This window comes from Notolepis coatsorum (genome assembly GCF_963971535.1).
Source record: "Notolepis coatsorum genome assembly, chromosome: 3".
NCBI lineage: Eukaryota > Metazoa > Chordata > Actinopteri > Aulopiformes > Paralepididae > Notolepis > Notolepis coatsorum.
The window spans coordinates 92069532-92086780 of record NC_140167.1 but is presented as its reverse complement, the minus strand read 5'-3'; the positions used below and the strand labels follow the sequence as shown (position 1 = coordinate 92086780).

The 17249-nt window shown below is 43.1% G+C and overlaps 1 protein-coding gene across 1 annotated transcript in view; it reads left to right on the top strand.

The window, feature by feature from the left end:
• firrm (fignl1 interacting regulator of recombination and mitosis) overlaps nt 1-16786 on the top strand; it is a gene marked incomplete at both ends in the record, with an annotated part of 68929 nt that extends 52143 nt beyond the window's left edge. The window contains 8 exon segments of the mRNA XM_084311296.1: nt 4614-4733; nt 5318-5413; nt 5520-5633; nt 7477-7581; nt 9528-9584; nt 9586-9609; nt 9896-10042; nt 16574-16786. Of these exon segments, the coding sequence (XP_084167422.1) occupies nt 4614-4733; nt 5318-5413; nt 5520-5633; nt 7477-7581; nt 9528-9584; nt 9586-9609; nt 9896-10042; nt 16574-16786 (876 nt within the window).
• Nucleotides 16787-17249: the final 463 nt, after the last annotated feature.

Below are 17249 nucleotides of genomic sequence, written 5' to 3'. Positions count from 1 at the left end.
TGGACCCGGTCCATCGGGACGATGAGGTGTGCATGGTCGGATCCTATCAGCAGGGTCGGGGTGGCACCGTCTATGAGCGGTATAGGTAGTTGATGCAGGTGCACGTATTTATCCATCAGCTTGGCGATGGGGTAGGTGTACTGCGACAGGCCTATGTCTTGGCTGGTGAAAGCGTTAGTGATCCTATACCGTCTCTCTGGCTGCCCGCTTGCTTCGATAGTGAAGGAGACGTTCTCACCCTTGATCGTCTTCAGGTCTCTTCTTATAGTCCGAATCGTCATCGTTTCTTCGCTCCCCCGCAGCCCCAGCTGGGCCGCAGCGGATGCGAGGAGAAGGGTCTTCTCTGACCCGTCGTCAAGGACGGCATAGGTGTCCATGACCTTGTCCTCGTAACTCAGTGTTACGCAAACCACCTTCAAGAGCACCCGGGCGCCCCCGCTGCTGGCGGGGTCAATGTACATAACACTTGCCTTTGTGCTGCTTGAGGGTGCAGGCTTTCTTCTGTTACTGTCATGTAAAACGTCCAAGTGGGCTCCGTCACACCGACTACACCTCTTCTTTAAGCGGCACTCGGCTGCCATGTGACTGCGCGCACATCGGTAACAGCGGCGGTTGGACTTTATCCATTGACTCACCTCGTCGGCGGTCATCTTCTTGAACGTGTCACAGTGTGACAGCCAGTGTTCCTTTTCGCAGTACGGGCATACAATCTTCCACTTCTCTTTCATCGAGGGGGTACTGTAATTCTTGTTGCGCGGTACTGATTCGGCTTGGTGCATGACGGTCACCAGCCTGCGGCCATCGTTTGATCTCCTAGGTCCCTCTCTGGAGCTTGGCTCGCTCGGCACGAACGTATCCAATCGTAGGCTGCTGACTTCTCTCGCCAGGAAGTCGGCTAGGTCTAGGAGGGATGGCTCGGGACCGTTAGGATCACGGTGGTCCCTTTGCCGCCTGAAGCGCTCTTGTCGGGCGGGCGGAAGCTTCTCTAATATTCTCTCAACATTAGAGTTCGCGTACAGTTCGTGCATACCCTTTTCCTTTTGTGCCCCCAGCATCCCTACCAGGGATTGTACCTTGATAGAGAGGTCATCTAGTGAGCGATTGTCTGTGGCTGGGGGTAGACGGTCAATATTCCTTATCTCTTGTATTACGTAGTCCCATATGCGTCCATAACGTTGGTCGAGGGCTACTAGAGCCGCGGTGTATGGGGTAGTAGAGTTGGAATATGCCAGCGCTATATTGTGCGCTCTGGGCACCTTCAGGTGCTTGAGTAGGATAGCATACTTGTACGGTTCATCTGGTACATCGGACATCATTGTCTCTAAGCACATTCGTAGCTCTGTGTACTGTGCTCTGTTCTCGTGTGTGAAGTCCGGGAACGTCGGTGTGCCAAGGTACGATGCCATGGATGGCTGGCACATCGGTGAGCGTTGGGGGAGAGGCCTCCTAGGCGAGTCTCCTCTTACGTGTCGTGGTGGGCTGGTACCTGGCGGGTACCAAGGCCCGTGTACCCAGGTGCTGTTCCTCGGGGCTGGTCGTGCGTCAAGCTCACCCGTGAATTGAGTCGGGGGTCTGTAGCGCAGAGCCGCGGGGGTAAAGTCTGGGCTGTACGATGCTGCTGTTGGGCTTGACTTTCCTCCTCTCCCTCTTCTTCTTCCTCTGCCAGGTCGTCTAGATCCTGTAATCGTCTATTTAGTCTCTCAGCGGCGTAGGCCGGTTCTTCCCTGTTGCTAGGTCTCGCATGGACCGGTCGGGGAGGGGGTTCGGAGAGGTGTATAGGCTCTTTCGGTTGGCCGGGCTCAGGGTCGCTTGATCGGGTAGGGGAGGGTGCCCTAGACCCTTGTCTTGACGAGGCCCTGGAGCTCCGTGCGGAGGGAGGGGGGGTTGCCCTGGCAATCAGTTGCTCCATTATCTGCGCTTGTAATCGGTCGCGCTCGGCTTCGCGCTTGATGTGAGCGAGGTCTCGCTCTGCTTCGCGCTGGGCTTGGGCTGCGTCGCGCTGTGCATTGGCGGCTCCGCGCTGTGCATCGGCGGCGGCGCGCTGGGCTTCGGCGCGGTCTCTTTCCATATTCTCTTCCGTCTGGAGGCGTCTAGTCTCTAGGCGTATGCGGTCGTCGTCACTCCTTTGCTGCGCCTGGAAGCGCTCTCGCTCGATCGCAGAGTGTTCGCGTTCACTAAGGGCTTGCGCTTGGAGCTGCGGGTGGAAGCGTTCTCTTTGGTCTGCAGATTGTTCGCGCTCACTTAGTTGTTGAGCCTGCAGGTGGTCTCTTTCCATGGTAGAGTGTTCGCGCTCACTTTGGTGTTGCGCGCGGAGGCGCTCTTGTTCCATGGAAGAATGTTCGCGCTCGCTAAGCGCCTGTGCTTGGAGTCGATCGCGTTCGGTGGAGGCTGCCAGGGTGGCGATAAAGGCCTGCGCCAGCATCTTGTCCGCCTCGCTGGGGGAAGACACTGATGGAGGTGATCGGCTTCTGGCAGTGCTCGTTGGAGATCCGTTCTCCTGTCGCGCTCCGAGGAGGTCCATCTCCTGGGTGCGCGTCTCTTCTGGTGGTGGGTCGGGCTCTGTCCCTGGAGGGCTTTCTTTATCCTGGAGCTCTCCGGGGACTGCCTCGTCGATGTTGGCGGGGGGTAAAGTCATGTCAGGTCCCTCCTGGTCCCCCCCGTGAGCTTGGTCAGTTACGTTAGAACCCACTAGGGTCTCTACTGGCGGGGTCGCCTGGTCGGTAGGGTTTGACATACTTTTACTATCCGCTTTTTCCGCGTTTAACGTCTGTATAAAGCTAGGTAGTAGACTGGTAGCGTAGTCCTCTAGGTAAAGAGGTGGCTGCCGTCTGCGCTCCGGGCGATCTAGCTTAGGAGAACCGTTTGTGGAGTGTTCATCATTGGCCATGTTAATATTAATATTATATTAATATTACGCTAATTACCCTCCGGCTCGAAGGACCAATTGTAACTGAGGGGTACAATTCCCTGACTGTATTGAATAAGTATGGTATCATTAAACCACTACTGACTTATGTACATTACTACTGGCCATACAGTACACAGGTATATGAGATGAACACATCCACAATAACACGGTTTCACACAAATACTCTGGTTTAGAAGAATATTTATTAGCAGCACGAAGATTATCTTACATTACTTTACTTATCAAGATTGAGAATTGCGCTTGTAAGGCGAAGAATGTGCATGAATAGGTCAAGAGCGTAAATCCATGAGCATATTACGCAGGAGATAATTAATACCACCTGTATCATAAGAATTATATATATGGTACACTAGTAGGGCAGCTGGAGATACTAATAAGGTCCCTCCGGTTGTAGGCCAGCAGGGGAGAGGATTTGTCGGTAACGAAAGTCTGGGTCAACGATGAATAAGGAGACTCCAGGTACAGGAGACAGTGCAATAATCTCTTGATCCGCAGACGAACAACAGCTATTCTCCGGTATGCAGTGCCGCATGGAAGAAAGCTAGCCAGCCTCAGGCGTCCTAGAGGCGGGCTCGACGTTGCTCCTCACAGGGTAAATACCACACAATTGTGGGTGTAGACGATTCTCCGCTCCATCAGCTACAGGACCAAAGCAAATATAATCCAGCCGAAAAGGGCTCTGTAGTCGCCGGTGTAGGTTATCCAGTGTACATATCCACACGGTTCTCGTCTAGGGCTCCTCGGATGACGGCACCAGGTTAAGCCGCCCAGCCTGGATAAGCACACTAGCTCGGTACGAGGAAGCATTGGTAATGCTGGTCACTGTAGAATGGTAGCCGCACGATACACTATACATAATAGACTATTACTTAATAATAGAATAGGTCGAACTCGACGATACAGCGTTAAACTCTGACACTTCAGTTATCAATTCGCACGCGGTCTCAAGGCTCTATTTTGGGGCAAAACGGGCCCACTTCACAGCACGTTGTATCGTGGTGTGAGGCTTCAACTTATTGGTTAACATACTGCTGTATTCACCTGCGCCGTATTTATACGTTAGGTGAACAATCTAGTACCAGCCTTATTTCTGTCTCGTATTCTTGCGCAGAGCCGGTCATGTCCAGGCATGTCTTTGGCGGTGACTTTGAACTAGACATTGGTGGTATGGCCGTGGCGCCTAGGGGATCGCTGTCCAATAGGAGAACTAAATATTATGGTCTGTACTAGGTAAAGGGATATTCCGTGTATATGTACAAAGAATATACAAGGGATATCAGAAGATATACAAATACTATACAATATATCTCAAGTAATAAATATATATATTCGGTTTAATCTGATCCTTCGTAACAATAATACCTATTATATACCTTTGATTTGGAAATAATATGCACATAGCGCTCCATAACTCAGCTTCAAGGAATTAGCCTCGATCACTCTGAAACTATACAATATTCACCACGGGATAACACGCAAACGTACATGAAAAAATTTACATGCGTGGCTATGCCGTTGAATGAGTTAAGTGACCTCAGTCCTTCATTTGTTTACAATACTGACAGGCAGATGAGGTGACCTCAGTCCTTTATCTGTTCCTCACTGTCTATGGCAGTGGGGTGGTTCTGGTATCGGAGATGCTTGACACGGTTTGCTCTTTGATTGATTTGTCTGTGATCTCCAGAACATGGCGCTGTCGTCCCTCCTGGTGGTGCTTCAAGGTGACTCATCTCCTGAGGATCAGCGCGTGTCGTCTGCAGAGAGGATCGTCACGCAACTTTGGTCACGCATGTGTCCCAGCCAGGTGAGACGGTGTGCATATGCACACACATGCACACACACGCACACACACGCACACACACACACACACACACACACACACACACACACACACACACACACACACACACACACACACACACACAAAGACAACACATGCACACAACACACAAAGACAACACATGCACACAACACACAAAGACAACACGTGCACACAAAGACAACACATGCACACAAAGACAGCACATGCACACAACACACAAAGACAACACATGCACACAAAGACAACACATGCACACAACACGTGCACACAAAGACAACACATGCACATAACACACACACACACACAAAGACAACACATGCACATAACACACACACACACACACACAAAGACAACACATGCACATAACACACACACACACACAAAGACAACACATGCACATAACACACACACACACACACACACAAAGACAACACATGCACATAACACACACAAAGACAACACATGCACACAAAGACAACACATGCACACAACACGTGCACACAAAGACAACACAGGCACGTGCACATACATATTTACGTGCATGCACAACTCTTTATTCTCTTCAGGTGCAGACCTACCCTGTTCTTCAGTGTACTCTGCGACTACTCCTGTCAATGTCAGCTGCCTTGGTGAAAAGCATCAAACCTCCGGTCATTTGCCAGGTATCTCACCTGCTGCCTTGTCTTTCAGTTCTCCTGTAGACAGACCAAGACTAGGAGAGAGTACTGCAGTATTGTTTGACTACTGTGTGTGCTGTCTGTGCTGCAGGCTCTGGTGTGTGTGGGAGCTCTGGTGTCAGAGAGGTGTCCTGATGATGTGCTCCTTGCTGCCCTGGAGTTCCTGGCCTCCCTGGGGAAGGTCTTCATACCTCATGATAGCCAGGTATGTTGAGGACTCTGCTTCTCATATTGTACAGTAGCCTCTCATATTGTACAGTAGCTTCTCATATTGTACAGTAGCTTCTCATATTGTACGGTAGCTTCTCATATTGTACGGTAACTTCTCATATTGTACAGTAGCTTCTCATATTGTACGGTAGCTTCTCATATTGTACAGTTGCCTCTCATATTGCATGGGAGGGTGTGATTACAGAGGTATTTAAATCTTAGCTGCGTTTAGTGCACTTAGTATTAAATGTCTGCCACGCAGTTTGACCATCTTATACCTCTCACTGCCAGCACTGTAAGCCTATGGAGTCGCTCACCTTCTTTGCAGGGATATAACTTTCTTTTTTTATAACATTGTCGTGTTAATACCGTTGTGAATATAAGTATGTTTTTAGAGTGGTCTGCAGTAATTCCTAGAACGCGAGTTATAGGCCCCGATGCATATTATACATAATCGATTGGCGTTTCGTTCCTATACACGCTATATTAAAAAATTCAAATGCATATGATCGGTATACATTATGCTCCATCATGCGTGAAGGAAAGGGGGGGGCGGGTAGTTTATGATCATTGATTGTCAGTAACGGCTTTCTTTAGTACGACATCATACGTTGATCAGATGGATTGCAATGAAATAAATGGACAATCGAGCTGGAATTAACGTTAGATTCCTCTTACCTGTGGCCGATGAGTCTGGAGAAAAAATATTCCAATTATTTGATTTCTATCTGCTAGATCCGTTTTCCGTTTGTACGACGCAATAAACGCCGAAAGCATATTGATTCTTGCGTCTCGAAAGCGATCCAATGCACTGTGTTTGTCTGGATCCACATAACAAGAGAGCTCTGCCCAGAACATTTTCACAGATGCACAGAACGCACCATCCGGTTGAGAGTGGAGTTCAACTCGCCCGAAATCCACCAGGCGGCGGTATTGAGCAGAGTCCAGAGTCTCCTGGAGCCTTGCTGGATGAATTATGAATGGCAATAGCGAATAAAGGAAATAACGACCATAAAAACTAGAAAAACTCGTTATTGGTGTTATTCGATTGTCGGCCAATAACGAGTATACTTGTTAATGGCGCAGAAACGGTTAATACATGACTTTTAGACTGTGTTGAGCCATGGTGGTGGCTATCGATTCCTGGGGCAACATCAAGGTGGTTGACCACTAATCAACCCATCTGGGTGGTAAAAAGTGGAAAACCGTTATGTTAGCCAAATTGAAAATAGTGCTTTAATGAACCCTCACACCAACCCATGGTCTCTCATCCCACCTACTCTCAGGTCACGCCAATACTGAGCGTGTCTGACTCCCACCTAAACATATGACGTATAATATCACACCGGTAAGGGTACCTTATGTATACTGCACCTGTGTATACCGTATACTTTACTAACTCATAGTATATATTTAGATTCTAGTGGTTATTGTAACAATTTTTATCGTAATGTATAATATAACTGATAGGACATACAGACCCTCATCTGCACCTTTGATCACACTGCCTACTTGCTCATATGCTTATATTCATAGTTAATTATATTGTTTACACGGCCTATTATTACTTTCTACTGTACTATAATTTTATTGCCTGTATTTATGTCTTCTATTACCTTGCCCATACCTGTACCTCCCTCCCCCATGCTGCTATGATGCCTGTATTTCCCCAAGGGGATCAATAAAGGAATATCTAATCTTAACTTAAAACTGTTATGTTAGCCTATACCAAATTGAAATAATGCTTTAATGAACCCTCACACCAACCCATGGTCTCAGCGCACCTACTCTCAGGTCATGACTTATAGTTATCTACTCTATGTGTCTTTGTCCCACAGAACCAGGTGCTACCCAGGGTGAGTGGTCTGTTTGGAGCCCTGCTAGCAGAGAGGTCATGGCTGCTCCACCAGCACGCTCTGGAGGCCTTCGCACACTTTGCAGAGGTAGGCTGAGAGAGATCACCTAAATCAAATCAAATCAAATCAAATCAAATTTATTTATAGGGCCCGACAACACACGTTAATGTCCCCATGGGCCGTACAGATCTTCTTTAAACAAGTCAAGAAGAAAACAGAACAATAAGTCAAGAACAGAACAAGAACACCATAAGGTGCAAACATTTTTAGATGAATGCAAATAAATGAAAGAATGCAAGCACTCCCAGACATACCCCACGCGAAGGTAAGGAAAAACTCACTAAAACCTAACAATAGGGAAAAAAGCTCCACAGGCAGTGTGGAGGAGAGAAACCTTAGAAGGGCCATTCAAGGGGGGATCTCCCTTCTTAGATGTTGGTGATAGTAGTGTTGCAGACGGACAGTTGGTAAGCATGCACTCATGTGTGTAGTGGAACACAGATGAGTGCATGCAATAGCAACTGTACATTTTGAAAAATTAAAGATAGAGCTACCTGTCCTACGTATACAGTGTTTAATAAGAGGCACCGTCCACTGGGCTGTTTCCCCCCTCCCCTTTTACTCAGGGGTGTAAAAAGTACCCAGAAATTATACCTAAGTGAAAGTATGGGTACCATCTCAAAATCGTACTCAAGTAAAAATCAGAGTATCTGGCTAAAAACACACTTGAGTAAAAGTAAAAAAGTTTCTACTTTTAAATGTACTTAAGTACCACCAGTCCTCCTCACACTCCCTCCGCTCCGGCACAGCCTACCTCCTCAAAGTCCCCAGGACTAAGCTGCACACCATGGGGGATCGAGCCTTCTGCTCTGCCACACCCAGACTGTGGAATGCTCTCCCCATCCACCTGAGAGCACCACAATCCGTCGAGGCTTTTAAAAGGGGCCTAAAAACATTTATTTTTAACAAGGCTTTTGCCTGAATTTTTCTTATACTTTTATTTTTACTTCTATTAATTATTTTTTTTCATTATTTTAATCTATTTTATTTTTATGTTCTTCCATTTCATTGGTTGTTTTATTCATTTTAATTGTTTTATTCATTTAACTTTTTGTCTTTATCTCCTGTAGCACTTTGAGATTTTTACAAATGTAAAGTGCGGTACAAATTGAATTTATTATTATTATTATTATTATTATTATTATTATTATTATTATTATTATTAAGTACTAAAAAGTTACAGTAAAAACTTTTATTCCGGGGCAATGAAATGTTCCGTTTCATCTTCATCACTCGTACTATCGTTTGTGGCCATCTTCTGTAGCTTGTCACTCTGACTGTCTATTCTTCTGATAGCAGGTGTTTAATCTAAGATCCCTGCTTTCTAGTCTTGCACCAGGACCAATCAGCATGGGTATGGGCGGGTTAATTTTCCATTGATGGGGATTTGATTGGCTGTTTTTAAATAAAGTGCGGTCGCAGGATTAATAATGTTAATGTTAGTTCGGCCAGAGAAACAAATATACTAATTAAAATTGTTGGACCTGCGAGATTTGTACTTTGTAGGTCTGCATTTTAAATGTAAGGAGTAAAAAGTATGTTTTTTTTTCTCTGAAATGTAATTGAGTAAAAGTGCAAACCTAATAATACTCGAGTAAAGTACAAATCCCCCAAAACAGTACTTTTTACAATACTTAAGTACTTTACACCCCTGCTTTTAATACAGGTGTCCCTGAAACAAAACCATGAGTGAATGATACATTTGTAACACAGCAGGGTCATTTCAATAGGCTGTGTGACTTTCCTCTCAGTTTAGTGTAGCGGACACAATTAAACAGCAATACAAATGAATGTGTTTCAGAACTTTTGATTTCATCAGCATTTTGATGGCCATGTTCTGAAACATTATTTCACTGCTGTCTGCATTGAATTCAACTTTCTCTTGAGTGCTGGTTGTGTTTGCGGTCATCTTTTTAGGTGTCTTGATGTAAGATGTAAAGCCCTATGAATGCTTTTCCCCCCTGCTGTTTTAGTTGACAAATCATGAGGAGGTGATCTCCCAGAGCTTGTCTGTAGACGACACCAAAACGCAAAGTGGTCAGTTTCCTCAGCAAGGTAAGGAATGCCAGAATATATTATAATAATCTAGCTTGATTGATTGATTGAAATGTTATTAACAGATTGCAGAATGGGTACAATACAGTATGGCTCAATACAAACAATTGTTAAGGGGATACAGACCAGAGAAAGACTTTCGTCTTGTTTACATCAGGGTCCCCCATTTTCAATTCATCATAACATTATATTACATACATGACATACAGATACAGATACAGTACTGGTAAGAGACGTAGGGAGAAACGGGGACAATATTACTTTTTAATGTAATGTTTTCTTGCAGACTACTGGTGCACAGGAAGTGATGAAGACACGACTAGAAATGCTCAAAATGGAGACGCCAGTTTTTGCGGAACACAATGAGAGGCTGGAGAGTAATAAGGAAGCTGCTTCCAAGATGTCTGCAGCTGAGGTCAGCGCTGACTCAGAGGTGAGAGTGGCACACAGCCGGGTCAGCACTGACTCGGGACGTGAGCCAGTAGTGTCATGAATAATAATCAGTGTATGTTTAGTGCCTTTCTATTAGGGGTGGGGCCGGGTTATAACATAATAAATTAACTAATATCTAGTTTTCAGTTTTCAGTCTTGATACGATTTAAACTTGAACGTGATGTTAGAATTGTTAGCTCACTAGCTCCCAGATTGACCCAGATTAGCCAAGCACACAAACACAATATACAAGCTTTGTAACATGAAGGTTAATAGCAATCTAGAATCTAATCTATTGTATTGCCTAGTAATGGTAAGATGTTTTTATTTGTGTTTCTTCTTAAATTAATACATCTTAAAATATAAGGTTTAAAATCAAATTGTAGCCCCAAGAATCAAAATCTAATTAAATTGTGATTCCCCAAAATGTCCACCTCTCCTGTCTATTTATTTACAAACTGTATTACAACATGTAACACAGTTTAGACACTGTGGGCACAATACCAATGATTAAACAGTACTGTGTAATAGGGTTAGGGTTAAGTACTGTGTAATAGGGAATATTGTTTGGAATGTTAATTACGGTATAGCAATACTTTTCACTGTACTTTAAGGCATTTGAAGCCCTTGGATATTTAAAAATATGATGTTTAAAAAGTGAAATAAGTCATTCTTAAAATACTTTGAATTCCATTTAGTAATGGTTTCATGAAGTTTGACTCATGAGTAAAAATATAAATTATTTTGACATTTTATTGCCCATATAAATAGTAATTTAACTCTTTACTGTGGTCAAATTATATTATAGTATGGAATTTCAATACTCAAGGTATTGCACACAATTCAGAATCACAATATTGTGATACTATCTTACGAGGAGCTCCTAATATTTTCCTGATTGGAAGGTGCTATATCTGAGATTTATATAGCAATAAAGAACTATATGCTATGTAAAAACATAGTGGAGTAATGGTGTCCTGAGCAGAGAATGAAGTCACACTCCCTCTGTGTGTGTTTGTTGTTATTCCAGCGTCTCTGTTCTTCTTTGTTCTGTTTCGGTAGCTGAGCTGGCTGCGTGTGCTTGTTTAGTATATGCATGTATGCGTGCATGTATCCCCTCGCTACACCTGATTATATAAACGTGCTGCTAGTTGATTGGTCCCCGTTTCTCAGCTCCGTTTTAAAAAAGAAAACGGCGGCTTGTTTACTCATCAAATATCTTTATTCTTTTTTACCTAAAATGTTTCAGACAACATTTTATGCGGGAAATAGGACACACAATTGCTGGATGTTGATTCATATTTAATCTACAACTGACCGTTTGAAGCATATAATCCACCCAAAGCATAGAAGCATAGACTGCATGTGCCCTTTGTTTTGGTCTGAGATGCCAGTGCTCTACTGCCATCTAGTGGCTGCATCTGCTATTACAGCTCCTTTAACTGGAAGATATGGCTCCTCTGGTGACGCATGGTCTGGGAGTGTGACACCATTACTCCACTATGTCTTTACTTAGCAAATAGTTCTTTATTGCTATATAAATCTCAGATATAGCACCTTCCAAGCAGGTAAATATTAGGAGCTCCTCATAAGATAGTATCACAATACTATTGTGATTCTGAATTGTGTGCAATACCTTGAGTATTGAAATTCCATACTAAATGGTGCATTTATATATAGTGCTTTTATCCAAAGCGCTTTACAATTATGTTCCTCACATTCACACACCGATGGCGGAGGCAACAATGTAGGGTGCTGCCAACCTCCTTATCAGGAGCTAAGTGTAGTTGCTCAAGGACACTTCGACACGCTGCCCAGGAGGAGTGGGATTCGAACCGGGAACCTACCAATTACCAGACGACTGCTCTAGCTTCTGAACCACTGTCTCTACCTCCTGATCCACTGTCGCCCCCTCAGATGAATGAATGACGTTGCTTCACACTAGAATAGGGATGATCCGATATTGATATCGGATATCGGCCCCGATATGACTAAAATAGCTAGATCGGGTATTGGAGACTATTATAAAAACAATAATAATAACGTACTAAAAACAGAGATCAATGCCATATACAGACAAAAATCGGAAATGCAAATACGCAGCACAAGACAACAGCAGTACTCCCAAGGTTCTAAACCTAGTCACCTATTAGCCATGCGATTAAGAATTAATGCAAAATTTGCAGATATAACTGCCATTAGAAAACAACAAGTACTTGTAACAGACCCCAAAATAATAAACGATACATTCAAAGAATTCTACTCCGACTTATATAAGTCAGAAACAACCTTTGATCAAAACAAAATGGACACATATCTTAATCAAATTATTCTCCCTAAACCGATCACACTAGACTAGAGGAACTCAAGAAGGCCATATCCGAAATGAAAAATGGTAAGGCTCCTGGAAGAGACGGTATCCCATCAGAAATGTACCTTTCTTGTTGGGACATAATTGGACCCTTATTACTAAATATGATCTTATACTCAGTCAAGGAGGGGAGCTTCCATAAACACAACAATATTGCACTCATTTCAGTCCTTCTCAAAAAAGACAAAGACCCCACCGAGTGCGGTAGTTACAGACCCTTAAGCTTCCTCGGAACCGATGTCAAACTGTACTCTAAGGTATTAGCCATCAGATTACAAAAGCATATGACGTCTTTAGTTCACCCGGACCAAACTGGCTTCATAAGAGGTCGCCTGATCAATGATAACATAAGACGAATACTGCACGTACTAGATGCAGACAAAGAAGACACCATACCTAAGGCGATGCTGTCCCTGGATGCTATGAAAGCCTTTGACAGGCTGGAATGGTCGTTTCTATGGGCAGTATTAGAAAGGATGGGGTTAGGAAAAGGATTCATTGATATGATTAAAGTATTATACAAAGACCCATCGGCCATGATTACAACAGGTACATTCATCTCCAAAATCTTTCCGGTATCACGCTCAGCCAGACAGGGTTGCCCTCTTAGTCCCGGACTATTCGATCTATCATTAGAGCCTTTAGCACAATATATAAGACAATCCCAATACATAGAACCAATCGTAATCAAGGGCACACAACATAAAATTAGTTTATATGCGGACGACGTAATATTGTTCATGCAAAGCCCCAACACCACATTGCCTCATCTACTCAAGTTGATAGAGAACTTTGGTGATTTATCAGGATTTAAAATAAATTGGCCGAAGTCGGCTTTCCTTCCACTTAACACCCATGCAAAAAAAGACACAACCCTCCCAGGTGAGATACCCATGGTAAAACATTTTAGATGCTTGGGTGTGGAAATATTTCCCACCATAAGACAAACGGTGAAGCACAATTACACAAAAATACAGAACAAAATCAAAGACGACCTGGACAGGTGGGCAAAACTTAAAAACTCAGTACAGGCAAGGGTATCAATAGTTAAGATGGATGTACTACCAAGAATCAACTTCATCAGTTCAATGCTACCGTTACCCCCTCCAGAGGGTTACTGGAAAAGATTACACTCCTCCACATACAAATTTATTTGGAATAACAAACCACCTCGCATAAAAAGATCCACCGCACAGAGAAATAAAGCAGACGGTGGCTTGGCAGTTCCAGACTTTTTCCAATATTTTAAGGCATACACATTAAGACCATTGAGTTGACAATATGGTTTGATCCCCAGGCATTGGTATCCTGGAGAAAATTGGAAGAAAACATAGTAGCCCCACATAGACTGAAGGACATAGCACACACTAAACTACCAATCAAGCACTGTGAGTGGAAATTTGGCCCCATAATTACCCATGCAATCCGGATATGGCGTCAAACACAAAAAAAATATCCTAACCCTCAAAAATGGCATAATCATACTCCCATATTCAATAACAATGCACTCTTAATGGAAAAACGTCCTATAAGATTCCCTATATGGGAAGAGCAAGGCATACACTCATTAGGGGATATTTTTAATAACCAGGGTTTTTGTAGTTATGGAGAAATATGCACAAAGTTTAACCTCACCGAGTCCACATGGCTTTTTTACATACAGTTACGCCTATGTTTGAGGTCTCACGGTGTTCCATTAGACATACCATGCAGTTGAACACCACAGATACCACAAATTCTTCTATGAAAGAGAAACATTGAGAGGTTTTGTATCAGGTTTTTATTATCAATTACTAACGTCCTCGTATGAAACCCTCCAACTAGACACTGTCTGGAGGAGGGATATACCAGACCTGGAAAGTGACTTTGATTGGCAAGAAGCATGGGCAAATGTCCGTCTTACATCAAGGAACCCGGACCATCAACAAATCAATCTTAACTATATTCACAGGACATACTTGACTCCTATAAGACTGAACAGAATGGGCCTTAAACAAGACTCAAAATGCTCCCAATGTACAAATGGAGACGAAGGGACATTTATGCACATGTATTGGGACTGCCCACCAGTTAAGGCATTCTGGAAAGATGTGACCCATCAATTATCAAAACTCGTATCTTGGAATATACCAGTACACCCCTCTGTATTACTATTGAATGATGTTTTTGAGTTTGCAGTAAATCCACAGCTAAAGAGATTGGTTTTATCGGGTATCACAGTAGCTAAAAAACTGATCGCATCACGCTGGTTTCAACCGGAAAAAATTTGCCGGAATGTTTGGTCTCTTACATATCTCGATGTGATTTATCAAGAAATATCTACAGCAAGAATTCTGGGTCTCAACGAATCCAAAATGTCAATGTGGTTAGAAGTGGTGGAGAGAATAAAAGCTAGCTTATAATGGTAGTGCCTGGTTAGGAGTGAGGGATAATGGAGGTACTATCCAAGGAGGGGTCCGGGAGGGGGGGGTTCGAGCTGGAGCATATGTGTGTAGGGTTTTAGAAAATAGGTATTAGGGGTATATCCTGTATAAGGCATTTGTATAATTGGTAATTTCGTTGGATATACACTGTATACGTTAAAATATTATTATAGACTTTTTTTGTTTTCTGTTTCTGTACTTGCATGTCATTTTAGCCACCTTAACTGTTAGTTTCATTATGCATTGTGTGTTGAGTACTGACTTTTAATAATTTTTGTTTTGCAATAATACAAAAAAAAAAATAATAATAATAATAATAATAATAATAATAAATAAAAGAATTATAATAATTATTATACTTCTTTTTTTGTTATTTAATTTTAATAATGAACAATTCAGTACATTTATATCTGTTAATTTGTTACATTTTGTTTCACTAAGTTAGGAAAGTAGTGATGTTGCCTTGCACAAAAGAATGATCCCAGTCTCTTCATTGAATGTGGATCAGACTCAGTATCGGCCGATACCCAAAGCCCAGGTATCGGGACTGAAAAAGGATCGGTGCATCCCTACACTAGAATACTAGTTTAATACTAGAATATAATTTGACCACAGTAAAGAGTTGAAATACTATCTATATGGGCAATAAAATGTAAAAATAAATGTTTTACGAGTAAAACCTGATGAAACCATCGCTAGATGGAATTCAAAGTATTTTTTTTTTTTTTTTTTTACTTTCTTTTTATTGTTTTTCACAATAAGCAAACAATCACAAACAACAAGACATAACAAAAACCCAATCCCGGGCTGCATTATTAGTGTCACTTTACAAAAATATACTTTTCACATGAGTTCTCAATTCTCTTACTTTCCCTATAGGTATGGCGAATATTCTTTACAACTATACATCAATACATCATCCACTGGTTGTCGTCATTACCATATAAAAGTCCCACTTTTCCCAGTACTTCAAACCTTTCTCTTCCTGTAATCTGAGGGTAAAAGTAAGTCTTTCCATTGTGTATATTTCGCCTATAATGGCCAACCATTTTTCTTTTGTTGGAGGTTCTTGTTGATACCAGAGACGCGTGATCGCTTTCTTACTTGCTGCTAAAAATATTTTCATCAAATATCTGTCTCCTCCTACCAATTCCTCAGGTAAGTTACCCAGGTATAAATAGGAGAAGGTCTCCGGTATCTTAAAATTCAATATAACCTGCATGGTGGAGTATCTTGCCAATAACGTTGAATTCCTGGACAATTCCAAAAGATATGAGAGTGGTTTGCCTCCCTCTGGCCGCACTGTCTCCAACATGGTTGCTCTATGCCTACTTGTCGGGATTTGATTTTGGGAGTTATGAAGAATCTAGTCAAGTTTTTCCAGCAGAATTCTCTCCATGTTTTTGAATTAGTCGAGCTACATTGAGTTCTGCACATGTTCTCCCATTCGTCTTCTGTTATTTCAATGTTTGATTCCTTTTCCCAATTTGTCTTAATGTAACTTGTGGAGTCAGTTCTGGCCTGAACAAAGCTATTATACAATTTTGACACAGTTTTACTCATCTTGTCCCTGTATGCCTGAATGAAGAATTCAAAGTCTTTTAAGAATGACTTTTGGTATCATCAGATACCAAATTCATCGACTATGCCTTAGTTGTGACAGTAAGCAGTTACTTCCAAGGAAAGATGGATGATTTCTCATGTCTTGTGACAATAACAATACATGTCTCCCTTGCAGCCATGTTTGAAAAGAGCTCGTCAGGAGACCAGTGTGGAGGAGGAGTACAGGCGCTACGTCGAGACAGCTGAGAGCGCTCTGAAGGCCCTACAGGCTCTCACTGAGAGCAGCGCCAACACAATGGTCCCACCTCCACCATGGCTGGCATCTAGACTACTGGAGCTGCAGACTCTAATCTCCCAGATCAGCACGGTCCAACCCACCACCAGCTAGCAGCTCTACGGTCCAACCCACCACCAGCTAGCAGCTTCACGGTCCAACCCACCACCAGCTAGCAGCTTCACGGTCCAACCCACCACCAGCTAGCAGCTTCACGGTCCAACCCACCACCAGCTAGCAGCTTCACGGTCCAACCCACCACCAGCTAGCAGCTCTACGGTCCAACCCACCACCAGCTAGCAGCTTCACGGTCCAACCCACCACCAGCTAGCAGCTCTACGGTCCAACCCACCACCAGCTAGCAGCTTCACGGTCCAACCCACCACCAGCTAGCAGCTTGGACTCTCTTTACTTTCCTTGTGTGTGTATATACCGTTACCATTTTGACATTTGCGTTTATCTTTTTATTAGTATGGTTTATCATTTGTTCTCGACTGCAAATTGTTTATTAAACTTTACCTTTTTTTTTATACTGCAGTCATTTTCTCAATGTGCCCATATACCACAACAATTACAA